General features: G+C 40.0%; 1 protein-coding gene across 3 annotated transcripts in view; it reads left to right on the top strand.

The window, feature by feature from the left end:
* LOC139268719 (kinetochore protein Nuf2-B-like) overlaps positions 1-15,977 on the top strand; it is a 29,947-nt gene extending 13,970 nt beyond the window's left edge. For all 3 annotated transcript variants that reach the window (XM_070887336.1, XM_070887338.1, XM_070887337.1), the window contains exons 8-15: positions 882-955; positions 2,278-2,374; positions 5,081-5,143; positions 6,659-6,796; positions 9,389-9,532; positions 12,352-12,527; positions 13,415-13,550; positions 15,743-15,977. In XM_070887336.1, coding sequence (XP_070743437.1) covers positions 882-955; positions 2,278-2,374; positions 5,081-5,143; positions 6,659-6,796; positions 9,389-9,532; positions 12,352-12,527; positions 13,415-13,550; positions 15,743-15,880 — 966 coding nt within the window. In that variant the 3' untranslated portion in view covers positions 15,881-15,977. The remainder of the gene's footprint in view (positions 1-881; positions 956-2,277; positions 2,375-5,080; positions 5,144-6,658; positions 6,797-9,388; positions 9,533-12,351; positions 12,528-13,414; positions 13,551-15,742) is intronic.
* Positions 15,978-16,055: the final 78 nt, after the last annotated feature.

The raw sequence follows: 16,055 nt of genomic DNA, 5'->3' as shown, positions 1-16,055 counted from the left end.
TGAATCCTTGAGGGAGAATGGTTCATGCAAGGCTAGGCATCCTTTAATACCTTACCCAAGTATTCTTGTGAGCCTGGACAGTCAGTCTCCTCAGGGTTATATAATCACAAGGTGCATCACAAATGATCCTATCTTTGCCCAATGTCCGCATATCTCTCCTATTTCTGTGCTCACTCTTTGTAATCTGGTGTCCAGAATTGAATGTAGTCCTCCACGTGTGTTCAAACGAATACTTTTTTAACTTTTAACTAGGATTCTGTTAAAGTTTTTTAATTGTGTTGCCCTATTGTTTAGAAATTGTAAGTGACATGTTATGTTATTTTCTAGTTTGTGCTAATTCTGTTCCCTTCACTGTATACTTATGTTGCACATTTTTCACTTGGTATGCACTATTTATATTTATCAGAGCAGCATTAAATTTATTTTGTCAAGTGTGTGCAAATCTTGAATTTCCCACTAAAATAGGGAAAGAAATAGTGTCCTTTCTATGCCTTTCCCTATTTTATTGTTGCCTGCAAATTTGACCAGTTTGTATTTGGCTTCTTTGGCTATTTATGTGGATTGGAAATAAAGGTCCATCCACTGACTTCAGCACCCTGTAAGTATTTTTAGATTCTTTTAATTGTATATTTTAATGAGGACACTTGTTAATTTGGTTTTCAGATTCACTCTATTGTCGTCGTTCTAAAAATAAGCTAATGCATAGTGTTTGAATGTTATCAATTCAAACTTTATCTTACTATATATGTAGTTGCAATATATTCATGACTATTCTGACAACAGAACAGTAGAGTCTGTTCCTTGAGCAAAATAACAGCTACAGCAAATTGCAGGAGTAGAAGGTTGGTAGAAAAGTGAATTAATGCATTTGTTCTCCACAGAAATCAAATCTGGAGATGATCCATCAGATGCTTTCATCAAACGAAGAAATGAAACACAAAATTCAAATTCTGAGGTATGTGGATCTCAGTACAGTTTAAGGGAAAGTTATGTATAATCAGGTTATGCACAACAGGCATGTCTCAATTATACCAATATTGGCATATGTGCTAATGAACAAATCTTGATGGTGCTTGCATACCAGGTAGATTGCAAGTCTGCAGGTCCCTCATATTGATATTTCCTACAGAATAAAAAAACTAATTACCATGGTTAGCACTCATCCGTACAACCCGTAATTGGTGGCAGTTCTGCATTATGTATGAGACAACAAGTTACCACCTACTCTCGGCCTGTACTCTCTGGAGTTTAGAAGAAGGAGAAGTGATCTTATTGAAACATAAGATTCTGAGGGGGATTGACAGGGTAGATGCTGAGAGATTGTTTCCCCTGGCTGGAGAGTCTAGAACTAGGGGGCATAGTCTCAGGATAAGGGGTCGGCCATTTAAGCCTGAGTTGAGGAGGAATTTCTTCACTCCGAGGATTGTGAATCTTTGAAATTCTCTACCCCAGGGTTGTGTATGCTGAGTCGTTGAGTATATTCAAGACTGAGATCGATAGATATTTGGACTCTAGGAGAATCCAGGAATATGGAGACCGGGCGGGAAAGTAGTGTTGAGGTCGAAGATCAACCATGATCTTATTGAATAGCGGTGCAGGCTCAAGGGGCTGTATGGCCTACTCCTGCCCTTAATTCTTGCGCTCTTATTATGTTTTTATGGAAAATTAACTACATTTAAAAATGCCAAAAAGTTCACATTGTGTTCCATAGACCAAGGGTTAAACAAGCAAGGCAACTACAGATGCAGTATGATTAGGGAGAAACATTATAAAAGTATCATAACCTACCCTATTTTTTTTAATCTTGAAAAATGGCTCTCCTTTAATGTCCATTGATTAGAATATCACACCATTTCAGTACATTACTGCTTTTTATTTTCCTTTGTGAGGCAATCTCTCAATTTACAAATATTGCCTCTGCATTGTTGATTGATATAACTACTATTGTTGACTAGTCATCTAATTATGCAAATTAATTTATATTGTGATATGATTTGTGATTTATTAATTGTTGGTTCTTCAAGCACTGCATTACAAAACTGCATCAAGTTTTCTGTGGTATTGTATTTGTACTGGCAAGTCTTAACCCTGCATATTATGAACACAGGTTCTCAACTGGAGGTTGAAGTCTGTCAGTTAAACCATCTGTGGAATAGATTGGTATTACTGCTAAAATGTGCACTCTGCATTTGGTTTTCATGATTTTTTTAAAGATATGTAAATTGTAGAAAGTGATATAAAGCCACTTTTTATATCAGAAACCATTTATTTTGCCAGTACCATACCACCTGAGGAACAGGCAAAGATTGCGGTGCTGTCTGCAGACATTACAGAATTGCAGCAAGTCATAAACCAGGAATATCGTCTCAAACAAGTAAGTGTGCTGATGTTCACAAAGATGTTTGGACTATTTGCCTCAAATGAAAAGCAGCAAGCTTTTCCCTCTACTATTCTCTCTTCGGAAAGAACTTTAACTATTCGGACATCCCAAAGTGCTTTACAGTCAATTAATTACTTTCAGAGAATAGTTACTGTTATGTAAGGGAACACAGCAACCAGTTTGCACACACCAATCTCCCACAAGCAGAAAATATCTGAATTCTGTTTGTCTTCAAAAGGAGGGAAGGTGTGAAAATGTGTGGTGTGAAGTCTGAGGGTGATGTGGGAGCGGGGAATCAGTGCACTGCACTCTTAAAATCAATAAGGGTGTACCAAATCTAACCCAGCTATGTTTTAGAATTTGAACTTTAATATAATTAGGTAACCTGATTTTCTAGATGTTTTGAAGGGGCAATGCTACAGAAATAATAGGAGAAAGTTTGGTCTAAACTAAATTTCAAAAATATAATACAGGGTGAACCTCCCTTATCCGGAACCCTCGGGACCTGGCCTGTTCTGAATGAGGGATATTTCCGGTAAAGGGGAGGTCACGTGTTTTCTGTGTGTGTGGAACGACAGTCAGTCACTCTCCGCTCACATTGGAGACCAAACTATTCTAGAGTTAGCATATTCTCAAAATCTATGGAATGGTTAGCTGATCTAAAATATTAAAAAAGGTAAATACTTTGAAAACAGTTTCTGAACAATTTTTATTGGAATTTCCATCAGTGTGGTGTCGTCTCCGGTTAGGTAAATTTATTTTACATATTTTTTGAGGATTTGGAGTAAATTTTATTGTGGATCTGTAAGTGTAAACGGGCATGTTTTAAAAAAATATTTTCGAGGATTTTGATCGGCCGTGTTGTGTGCATACGCCACCTAGCGTCCAGGAATGGTTCCGAACGAGGGATCGTTCCAGGTAAGGGAGAGTTGAATAATGAGGAATACATCTTGCAGTGTCTGCTGATTTGACAGACTTGGGACAAACCTATGGATACTACATCCTTATTTCCATGAACTGATTGACAGCTTAATTGATTTATACTTGATCAGGACTTCATGGCAGTGTATATTTGAAACACCAAAGTTCTGATTAGTCCCCTTAGATGACTAGATCAGATTTCTGATTGGTCCACTTGGAGGACAAGACATACCTAGCAGTTTGGCTGGAATGTGTAATTAGATCCTGCTTATCTGACGACTGAAGTAGTTGGCAATGTGTAAATTGATCCATTCATTCTGACTGCCAGGCTCCAGATAGAGTTCACACTACTGCTTTTAGAGAACAAACAGGGCAACCCTTGCAGGTTAGGATCTTCCCCCCCCCCCCCCCCCACCCCCCCGTGAGATCCTGACCCCTCCTTCCTCCTTGCCCGAGTTCCCAACCTCTTCCACCACTCCAGAGTTCCTGACCTCCTCTCTCTCCCTCCCCCTCTGACGACCTCGCTCACTCGCGCTCTCTCTCTCTCTCCCTCTGACCCCACCTCGATCCCCTCTCCCCCATTACAACCAACAGATCCACTGATTTTCTCAGCACAGAGCTGAGGAAAGAGTGAGTACCATAGGGTACTGCGCCTGTGGGACCAGATCGAATGTGCATGTGCAGAGAGCCAAAAATTTAATCAGCCCGGCACTTAATTTCACCCCTCCCCCCACATGTTATCCATATTTCGGACTTCTACTAGAACGTGCTATCATGTTTAGGCTCGCGTGGAGCATAAACACTGGCATAGACTAGTTGTGCCGAATGGCTAGTTTCGGTGCTGTTATTTCCATTTAATATTTGCCAATGGATCAAAATTTTGCTGTGAAATTTTCTGTGCAACGCTGATCAGTTTTGCTAAAGAAAAAGGTAAATAAATCTCAAAGAAAAGGAGGACCAAATGACCTGCAATTATGATGGAATTAACAAACAAAATAAGAGCAAATAAAGCATTGAATCCTGAAAAGGAAGCGACTCATCATTTCTAAATGATTTGTTACCTTTTTAAAGTTACTGCTATTTCCTATCAATAATGGGTTTTCTACGGTGTTTTGAGTAATCACTCCAGTTGGCTACTTTGAGCAACAAAGTGTATTCATTCAAAATTCCTATTTGACACATGTTTTATGCACAAATAACTTTATGGCATATGAAGTGGTCACAGAAAACATCTCTAACTATGACTTCCAATATCTTCCCTACAACTGATATCAAAGTAACTGGCCTAGAATTCCCAGGGTCTGATTTACTGCCTTTTAATATTGGAACTACTTGGACTTCCCTCCAATTCATAGGAATGACTGTAGACCTCCGTGAGCTGTTTAAATATGAGTCAGCAGCTGACATAACATACACCTCAAAATGCTAAATAAAATGGGGGATGTCATCAGATCTAACAACTCAACCAGCTTTAAGAGCCATACTTCTAACCAAGACCATTTCTGAATGAATTTCTAAGGAGTCAGTGTTGAGAGCACTTGCATCTGTCATCACTGGAATCTGCATCTTTAATAGTTAAAACAGATACTCCATTTGGTACCTCAGCCATTTCTTGGTCCTCAGTTTTAACCTGCTCAGCTGAATGTTGTTGCAGTTGGATTTCCGCAGTGAACTGGCTGGATACAGGCCACATTTGGCCTGTGGACTGTATCTTGGAAACACCCTTGCCTTACACCATACAGACGGAATTGTATCACTCTGATTTTATTTTTTGTTCAGAATTCCATTCAAGATTCAATTGCACAATTGAAAACTGAAATTGCAGAACAAAACAAAAAGCTGGTAAGTCTTAATTAAATTTTAATTTTGACCAGATCTTGACATTTAATATCTAAATTATAGCTATATTTTGTAAGTGAATGTGGTATATAATAAAAAATCTTCCAGCAAGTCATTAACAACCTGAAGATTTTATGTAAAAATAAATACTATCAAGCTCACTTATGTGCCATTGACTTGCCTTCAAAGTTTCATACTTGTGTAAATGTTCTGCCTTTCAATTTCTGCTCCCTTTTGAGGAACGTCTTCGTGTTTTTCAAGTGAAATGTAAATTCTTACCGATACCTGTAGGAGAAACTAAATAATCCCATTAAAGAATATGGATCCAGAATTTGTGGTCGGGATGATGGCGAACTGGCAGCACTCACCGACATTCTGCCTTTGAAAATGACCGCAACTTTGGGATTTGGTGTATGCGCAGACACGTGCAGAAATCCCAAAGTTATGATCAGTCATTTGAAAGCTCAGAAATAGGCTGCGCTGTGCACCCACCCCACCACCACAGAGCCGGCAACCTGTGTAATCAGCCAAATTATTGAAACTGGTGAAAGCTTCAGCTCTTTCGCAGTAAGTATGATAAATTCCCCGCCAAAAGTTAGACCCAAAGGGACTAGGTATAACTTGGGTTTTGACAGCATTATTACTGCTAAACCAATGTTAAGGGCCTGGAAAACTCACTGCACAAAATTAAAATATGAAATTTGTCCATTACATTTTTTTTAAGTTTGTACATCTTTATTTCAAGTTTGCCTTTTCCCCATGTGAGAGCCCCAATCTTTGTTTTGCTCTTTCTAACTATTTATTTAAAAATAGTTTCAAAAGAAGAATTTAAAAGAATTTGCTGTCTGAAAGAATTCTGCATTTGGATTGGCTGCTTAGACAGCCTGTTGATGTCACAACAGTTTGCACAAGGTGATCCCCATTACAGTTTTCTGATTTGAATTGAAGGTCGGAAAACCCGAAGTTCTCGACCACAAGGATCGTGAGATCCATGTGTGAAGCGTACTTCGGGATCAACAGTGCGCCTTTGCTTTGCTGCTGACCGCAAATTCCAGGCAATGGTAACGTCATCTGCCAGTTTACTGTGATGTACAGAGGTGTGGTTTTGTTTGTAGCTTGGTTGGAATTATTCTTGCACAATAGAGATAGACAAATGAGTAGATTTGACTGTACTACTGAAACTAGCCTGTATATAAGCATTTGGAGGTCATTATAGCTTTGTGTAACAGACCTGCATAAGATAATTATCTTATACTTGCATCTGATTTGAGTTTTTTTTAATTGCGAGGCAAAAACTGGTTCCTTTTGTTTAAAATGCCTTGTGCCATTGCAGTGGACCTGCGTATTAAACTGAGTGGCAGCAGGTGGATAAGCGGAGAATGGCAGTGAGATGCTTCTGTACAATGCCCTTTCCATAATCTGAATTTTTGCAGTATCAGCAGAGTATTGGTTGATGGTTTGAAAGGGTTTGCAGATCTAAATGTATTTTTTTCCTAATAGAGTTTTATTTAATAATAGAGCCAGGTAAAATTGGACTTGGCCAATGCAAAAGAAAGACAAGCAAAGCTCAAACCTCTGATTGTGGAATGCCCAGAACAACTGAAGAGTGAAATACAGGGAATGAGGGAGGCAATAGAAAAGAAGAAAGAAGCCATGGTAAGATCCTGCTCATGCCCTCCTTTCTCCTAAAGTTGTTAACTCATGCTCGCACACGCCCTCCTGGTGCTGGCAGCTGTTTGGTAACTTAGTTTTAAAATGTAAATTTAGACCGTGGATTTTGGTGAGCTATTTGCAGCATTGCATTTTACGCCAATTCTATCCTTTCCTAACATTCATGCATGCAACTTTTCAGTGTAGGGGTTGCTGGTTAAGAGTCAGACAGGGTTCCATGCTGATGAAACCTTTATTCACCCTGAAGATATATTTCAGACTGATTAGTATTGAGGATGCTTTTCCATTCTCTCAATTTTTTTTTAAACATAAAATCAAGAAGTGAATTGCTTTTGTGCAAAAGGCCAGTATTACACAAATTTTGTTCACAGTATTGAGCACAGCTTTCTGAACCATTCATTGTAGCTGATCTAGCATCAAATTATTCTAATTGCCCTTTGTACCATTTACTTACTACCCTTCTTTTGAACTTCTAAATGTGATAATTAGAACTGATTGTAGTATTCTGTGCAATCTCACTAATAATCTTGAAAAGAATCAAATTGCTTCCCTGCTGTTATCTCTGCTTCTGGCTTACACATTGAATTTGGTTTGTAAGCATCAGCATTCTTAGAGCATGGCATGACACTGAGCTCCGTGCCCACTTCTTTGGCTAGGAGAGGACCCTCTCTCCCATCTTCAGCATTCTCGTTCCACCTGGACTCCTCCCTCTGGCCTCTTGCCCCCTCAATCTTTTTATTTTCAAGGAACTGTCGGTGTGATATCGGCCGTCTCAATTTCTCTACTCCTCTCTCCTACCTCCCTCTGAACTTGTAGCACTCTGTTCTCTCAGGTGCAACCCTAACATTGTCATTAATGCTGTTGACCAGGGCAGCACTGTTGCTGGGTGAACAGACCTCTACTGTGCAGAGGCTGAACACCAACTCTCTGACACCTCGTTCTACCTCTCCCTGGACCATGACCCCACCATCAAACATCAAGCCATCGTTTCCCAGACCATCACTGACCTCATCTAAGGAAATCTTTTCTTTTCCTTTCCCCCCCCCCGCCCCCGCCATGACCTTCAACCTCGCACAGCGTGCTTCTACTTCCTTCCTGAGATCCACAAACCGGACTATCCTGGTAGACCCATCGTTTGTGTGTTCTTGCCCCACGGAACTTATTTCTTCCTATCTTGACTTATTTTTTCTTCCCTTTTGTCCAGTCTCTTCCAATCTATATCCACTTTAATTGTTACCAGTTTCCTGGTCCTAACCATCTCCTTTTCACCATGGATGTTTTGTGGTCCTTGGATCTAGGGTGATATATGCTTAGTATATATATGAAACTGTAATGATGTAGGTAAACAGTGGCACTATCTATTAAACCCACAGGACCTGTGTCATTGGTGCCAGTTTGTTTTGCCCTGGCTAAGAGTTTATTATCCTTATTATTCTTGTTGCAGCTTTACTGTTGAATTTGGCCAAAGCTTAAAGGATTAGGTTACATTATCTAATCACTATTGTATCTACAGATTGCAAGTGTATTTTGTCTGGAATTAGACCTGTGTTTTTTCTCTTTTTTTAAATCATAGAATCGGGGCATTGGCAGTGATTAGCTAGCAAATTTCTAGAATGAACAGCAACAAATAGTATAGGTTGAACCTCCCTTAACCGAACTCCCTTATCTGGATCCATCCCCGGCCACCGGGTGGCGCATGCACAGAACTCCGACATAAACCAATTTGAAATCATTCCTCACTGCTGACTCCCGCAATCACTGGCCTGACCCCGCGATCCACCGCCCTCCCCCACGATATTTCTGCCATACTCCCAGTCCCAAGCCAGCCAGCCCCGATATCCCCTTACTCAATTTAATGTGACCATCCATTATCCGGAACAGGCCAGGTCCCGAGGATTCCGGATAAAGGAGGTTCAACCTGTACTGACCTTTTATTAGCAACGAAAAGTAACATTGAATTACAGCTAGTCTGTTTACAGACTCGGCTGCTATCTATGGCTTCCTAGACTGTATGATGACATCACTGCTAAACCAATATTCTTGATGTCCATTTAAAAAAAATATATATTAGTAAGGAGTCTGAGGCACCTAATTAAAATATAACAAATGGAGTGTTTATCCTGAGCAGGACTGTTGTTTGATTCATTAATCAGCAGTGACCAATGCAGTGTACTAAGTGCCTCTACAGTTTGTACGGTATGTTAGCACCAACTTCTGATAATTGTTTTAAATACTGTGCACAATGTAATAGCCCAATCATGATCACTGATGGGCACAGTTGATGCATAAAAATGCTTTTCTGCCATATTTGCCTCAGCTGCTTGAAGTGTCCACAAAAGGTAACTAAATGTATATCCCACATTATTTAGGAGGAACAAAGTGCAAAGAGGCCCACTTTGAATTGTGTTGTCGTCCAACTCTCTATCCCTAAAGTTCTGGTTGGAGACTGTTGGGATAGAGAAAGTGCTGTAGGTTGGGTTCGTCCTAAACAGCACCGCCAACTGGTGTGCACGCCACATAGAAGTAGCTGACGTACAGCATAGCCCATTCTAATTCAGTTTTGTGTGTATTTAATAGCAAAAGAAAAATGAGCGAACAATGGAACTTCAGGACAAGTTGGCAAGTTTTACAAATTTCCAAAACAAAGAACTTGAAACTTACTGCAGTTTATTGCAGCAATCCCAGGCTGGTTCTGAGCATATAGACAGCATGAAGACTGAGGTATGTGAATTCCACTGTGTTTAACAACGGATATATGCTATATAACATTTTGTGAAGTTTTAGCTAAATCCTTAAATTGTTTTCAAAGTTATTGTATTGAAATTGTGTGTGAACAACGTGCTGGGGAGTCTCGATCGGCACTCCCTCTCCTGCTTGGTAGATGGAGAACTTGTAAAGGATAGTTTGAGAGACTAACATACAAGCCTTAATTTTATATAATTATATGCACAGTTCTGGTCTCCATATTATAAAAAGGATATAGAGTTACTGGAGAAGGCGCATAAAAGATTTATAAGGGTGAAACCAGAACTATCAGGAAAGACTGAAAAGGCTGGGACTCATTTCTCTAGAAAAGACTGAGGGGTAATCTAATAGAGGTCTTTAAAATTACAAAGGGGTTCAATAGGTTAGATGTAGAGATGATGATCCTACTTGTGGAAGAGTTGAAAACTAGGGGCTGTAACTATAAGATTGTCACTAATCCATAGAGAATTCAGGAGAAATTTCTTAGAGAATGGTTTGAATGTGGAAGTTGCTACCAGAAGGAGTAGTTGAGGTGATTGGAATAGCTAGATAAGCACAAGGGCAAAAGGAATAGAAGGATATGCTGTTCGGGTTAGATGAAGAGGGGTGGGAGGAGGCTCGAGTGGAGCATAAACACTGGCATGGACAAGTTGGGCTGATTGGCCTATTTCTGTGCTATAATTCTATGTACTAAATTTTATTGTTGGTATATAAACATAGAAACAGAAAATAGGTGCAGGAATAGGCCCTTTGAGCCTGCACTGCCATTCAATAAGATCATTCCTTCAGTACCCCTTTCCTGCTTTCTCTCCATACCCCTTGATCCCCTTAACCGTAAGGGCCATATCTAACTCCCTCTTGAATATATCCAGTGAACTGGCATCAATAACTCTCTGCGGCAGGGAATTCCACAGGTTAACAACTCTGAAGTTGTTTCTCCTCATCTCAGTCCTAAATGGCCTACCCCTTATCTTAAGACTGTGTCCCCTGGTTCTGGACTTCCCCAACATCGGGAACATTCTTCCCGCATCTATCCTGTCCTGTCCCATCAGAATCTTGTGTTTCTCTGAGATCCCCTCTCATCCTTCTAAACTCCAGTGAATAAAGGCCTAGTTGATCCAGTCTCTCGTCATATGACAGCCCAGCCATCCCTGGAATCAATCTGGTGAACCTTCGCTGCACGCACTCAATAGCAAGAACGTCCTTCCTCAGACTAGGAGACCAAAACTGAACACAATATTCCAGGTGAGATCTCACTAAGGCCCTGTACAGCTACATTAAGATCTCCCTGCTTCTATATTCAAATCCCCTAGCTATGAAGGCCAACATGCCATTTGCCGCCTTTACCGCCTGCTGTACCTACGTGCTCACTTTGTGACTGACGAACCATGACACCCAGGTCTCGTTGCACCTCCCCTTTTCCTCGTCTGCCGCCATTCAGATAAGGTGGTTGATTTCAAAATATGATTGAAAAAAATCACTGGGGGAGGGGGTTTTGATTGGTTGATTGTGATGTGTAGTGGTAACTTTTCCCACCTGTCAGATATATGACCAAATCAGCATGGTCAACTAAACAAGTAATGGCCATATAAGCCAATTGTGTTAATTTTTTTTGGTGTTATTTCACATGCCTTTGGTGTGCTATATACAAGACTTTATTATATAGATCGATTTTAAATTTGAATGATTTATCACAGTAATTGTTTCCTCATCAGATTGCAGGATGACCAAAAGATTTTAGTTTGACTAGTAAAGGAGAATATTTGCTGGATGATGAATTCCCAAACTTCCTCTCCCTTAGAGGGAATTCACCATCCAGCAAATATTCTCCTTTACTAGTCAAACTAAAATCACTGCACCCTCTAATATTGTTCCATTCCTAATGTGTTGTGGTACAATTGCTCGGAGCTTTTACTCTGCACCTCAAATCTTACACACTAGTTTTCTAGTTACATAGAAATGTATAAATGTTGCAACACAGAAAGTGGCCATTTAGCCCAACTGGTCTGTGTTGCTGTTTACTCTCCTCGTGAGCAAATAGTTCTGATCACATTTACCCATCCTGTACCCATATCCCTTCACCTCTTTTCCTTCATGTACCAATCAAATCTAATCTTGAATATTGACCATTTCTGCCTCAACTCTGGAAGTGAATTCCACAGCCTCAACTCTGAAGACTTTCTCTTGCCCTCTGTTCTAAATTTCTTATATTTACTCTTGTATTGACAGCCTCTCGATCTTAACCTGACTGATAACTGTCAGCTTTTATCTATCCTGTCCCATCCTTTCATAGTTGTAAACATTTCTATCATATTGCCCCATTATTTGCATTCTAATGAAAAAAAGCCCCAATTGTTCAGGTCTTCATATTTGTGTTTCCTTATACCAGATAGCGTCCTAGTGAATCTGCGTTGTACCTGCTCTAAAGTCTCAAAATCCTTCTGATACTGTGAAGCCCAATATTGGCCACAGTACTCCGATCTTACTAAGCTTTTATATAGTTGAACTAGAGCTGCCCTCATGAGGGCACTCTTGTAGGTTGCTTGGCGAATGCGTCAAGTAAGGGCCAGGCAATAATTTGATTGCTGTTCGAATAAGAAATGTTCCTGGTATATGGAGAAAGAGGATGACCCCTGTTGTATGTGAAAGATGATGTTTAGTTTACTTTTAGAACTTGTTACAATGAATTATGGTGTCCACTTCAATCACATAGCTGTTGGATATTGTGTATTTATCTCCAAAGTAATACCATCTGACACATGCAGGAATATATTTTTTCCCTGACCATTGTACAGATTTGGAATGAAAAAAATGGGCTAGAAAGCAAGAAAATGGAGCTGAAAAACATGCAGACAGAAGAGACTAGGCTGAAAAGGATTCTCTGCTCAAAGCTTGAAAAACAGGATAAGCTACTGATGCAGAACCATAAGAAGCAGGAAGCCAGGGAGCATCATCTTGATTCACTAACCACGTATGTCAACTTAACTACTGACTTTCAGTTTTTACTTTGGGACAAGAGATAATACATCTTTCAGAATCCATAATTGCAACTGGTTGAATAATGGTCTAAGCACAGTGCTTAGAATTCTAATCATGCTCTGTTGATCTGTATAGAAGTTATCAGAACTGAAAACTGCTATGGATTCCATTTTTTGCCTTTTTTAGTCGTCGTCTTGTGCTTGTCAATCAGTTTTTGTCCCAATTCCTCTACCTCTTCTCCCCCCACCCCCGCCAAAAAAAAAGTAGCACTACTTGGTGTTGACCTCCTATTGCTTGCCTATTTTATACAAGTATTCTTCATGTCTGTGTATATTTTTATCATTCCTTGACAACATACAGGATGGAAGAATTATTGGATCTCTGCACAAATGGCATGTGTAATTCAGATCTCTATCAGCAGTTTAATATAAAAGTTTTTTTTTAAACTAAATATACTGTAGATATATCTTGGGATCTCTTTTCAAAACCAGCCCATACAGTAAGCCAAAACTTGCCCAGAGTTGTTGAATGTAATGTTCTTTCACTTGTGCTGAGTTCTGAGCCCTGTTAATGGTTTCAGATCATTTCAATGTATCAGAATTTTTGTGCTCGCAGTAACCGTTCTATTCATTGGGGACAGTTTTTGTTTCTGAAGCAGCACCATCTTCCTTGGGCTTTATGGTATTATGTTCTAGAGTAGCATTTTGTTTGTTCCCAAAAAGAAATGTCCTGTTGAATTCAGGCTGCCAGCTTTAATCTTGTAAATAAACTCTGGCCCATTCAGGAATGCATGCCTATTTGTTTTGTTTTAAATTTATACTGCAATGCACAATTTTTTAAAAAAGTATCAAATTTATTTTTCTTTTTTTTTTTAAATAGTGAGTGTGATCAGTTTAAACTTCGAAGGCAGGAAGTAACTGATCAGATTGCTCAAATAATCAGTGAACGTCAACAAGTTCTGGCAAAAACCCAGATGTTGTCAGAAAGCTGTGAGAAAGATATGTCTGAATATCAGGTATGTAAGAGTAATAAGAGGCTGTAATTTGCAATATGTAACTACACGGTAGGTTTTTTGAAGCTTACATTAACAATCTGAAGACCAGCAGTAATTTGCATTGACTGAAGTCATTGGCTGACCTGCTGAGTATCTCCTAATCAAAAATTGCAACCGGCCATTTGAGAAATAATATACAGTGCAGGAGAGAATTGGAACCCTATGGTATTGCCCAAAATATCTGTTACAGGTATAGAGATTGGAGTTGTTTTTCTTTCTTGCTTTGATAGACTGTCAAAAATGTGGAATATAGTTTAATTTGAAGAATGATCCTTGCTATGTCTTCCATGTCCCAGATCGAGCTGTTTAAGAGCATTTTGGTAAATTAAACTTGTTAGTAAGCCTTTCAGCACCGCAAAAGGTAAACTTTCTCAAAACTCCCTTTACCCCAGGATTTTGCTTTTTAATTGTAGCTGGGCTAGTCTAGTATCACAGTGGTTTAGCAATTAGCTTCAATGTTATAATTGAAGCCTTTCCTATTACTAAGCTCATAAACTTGCTACTGCGATCATCACTTTTAACGGAAATGAGATGTTCCTATTTAATGTTTTTATTTTGAAACCAGAGTTCTAAAATTGAGGCTTCATTTCAATTTTATTCATGTAGATGAGAGAGTGTAGTCATTGCAGACCAGCAGACAGATTGTAGTGCCATATAGAATCTTCACTGGCCTCATCAAAATGACCTTCCTCCTACTGGCCACTTGGAAGATACTAACGGAATTTGTTTTTTAATTCGTTCCGGGATGTAAGCGTCCATAGCAAGGCCAGCATTTATTGAACCACTGCAGTCTTTGTGGTGAAGGTACTCCCATAGTGCTGTTAGAGAGGGAGTTCCAGGATTTTGACCCAGTGACGATGAAGGAACGGCAATATATTTCCAAGTCGGAATGGTGTATAACTTGGAGGGGATCTTGCAGGTGATGGTGCTCCCATGCGTCTGCTGCCCTTGTCCTTCTAGGTGATAGAGGTCGCAGGTTTGGGAGGTGCCTTGGTGAGTTGCTGCAGTGAATCTTGTAGATGGTACACACTGCAGCCACGGTGCACCTGTGGTGAAAGGATTGTATGTTTAATGTGGATGGGGTGTCAATCAAGTGGGCTGCTTTGTCTGGATGCTGTCGAGCTTCTTGAGTGTTGTTGAAACTGCACTCATCCAGGCAAGTGGAGAGTATTCCATCACTCACCTGACTTGTGCCTTGTAGATGGTGGCAAGGCTTTGGGGACTCGGGTGGTGAGACATTCGCCTCTGATCTGCTCTTGTTGCCACAGTATTTATGTGGCTGGTCCAGTTAAGTTTCTGGTCAACAGTGACCCCCAGGATGTTGATGATGGAGGACTCGACGATGGTAATGTCGTTGAATATCATTGGGAAGTGATTAGACTCTCGCTTGTTGGAGATAGTCATTGCCTGGCACTTAAGTGGCAAGTAACGTTCAGGCCACACATCAGCCAAGCCTGAATATCATCCAGGTTTTGTTGCAGTGGGCATGGACTGCTTCATTTTCTGAGGAGTTGTGAATGGAACTGAACACTGAAATCAGCGAACATCCCCATTTCTGATCTTATGATGGAGGGAAGGTCATTGATGAAGTTGTTGAAGATGGTTGGGCCCAGGACACTGTCCTGAGGAATTCCTGAAGCGATGTCCTGGGGCTGGGATGATTGACCTTGAATAACCACAACCATCTTCCTTTGTACTAGGTATGACTCCAGCCAGTGGAGAGTTTTCTCCCTGATTCCCATTGACTTCAATTTTACTAGGGCTCCCTGATGCCACGCTTGGTCAAATGTTGCCTTGATGTCAAAGGCAGTTACTCTCACCTCACCTCCTGGAATTCAGCTCTTTTGTCCATGTTTGGACTAAGGCTGTAATGAGGTCTGGAACAGTGTGGTCCTGGTGGAACCCAAACTGAGCATTGTTATTGGTGAGTAAGTGCTGCTTAATAGGACTGTCAATGACACCTTGCATCACTTTGCTGATGATTGAAAGTAGACTGATGGGGTGGTAATTGGCTAGATTGGGTTAGATAGTGCCTTGTACTTGTTGGCTAATGCAATTAAATGAGTAAAGTAGAACATTCTGAAGTGGAAGGTGGGGATGCACTGTACTTGGATTAAAGTTTTGAGCTCTGTTCTTGATTTATCTGCTAACAGAATCTGTATTCTAACTTGCTGACTCATCTGGAACAATATCATGAACGGTTGGCCACAGTGACTCAGAAGTCTACTGATGAGGGACGAGAGCAAATGGCAGAGCTAGAAAAAGCCATAAATGAAAGAATGAAAATTTAAAGCCTTAATTTAAAATCTTTGTACAACTCTGATTTTTTTTGTTAATGTTTTGTAAGTTTCCTGTCACAAGTGACAAATAAAATTATTCTTGAGCATATGTTTCAAATCTTTTGAGTTTAAGCCAGCATATTTGTCACTGTTTGAATTATTTTGTATCATCATCATCGGCAGTCCC

This window comes from Pristiophorus japonicus, chromosome 8 (genome assembly GCF_044704955.1).
Source record: "Pristiophorus japonicus isolate sPriJap1 chromosome 8, sPriJap1.hap1, whole genome shotgun sequence".
In the NCBI taxonomy this organism is placed as follows: Eukaryota; Metazoa; Chordata; class Chondrichthyes; family Pristiophoridae; genus Pristiophorus; species Pristiophorus japonicus.
Note: the sequence above shows the minus strand (reverse complement) of the source record. Positions and strands in the feature narration are given on the sequence as shown.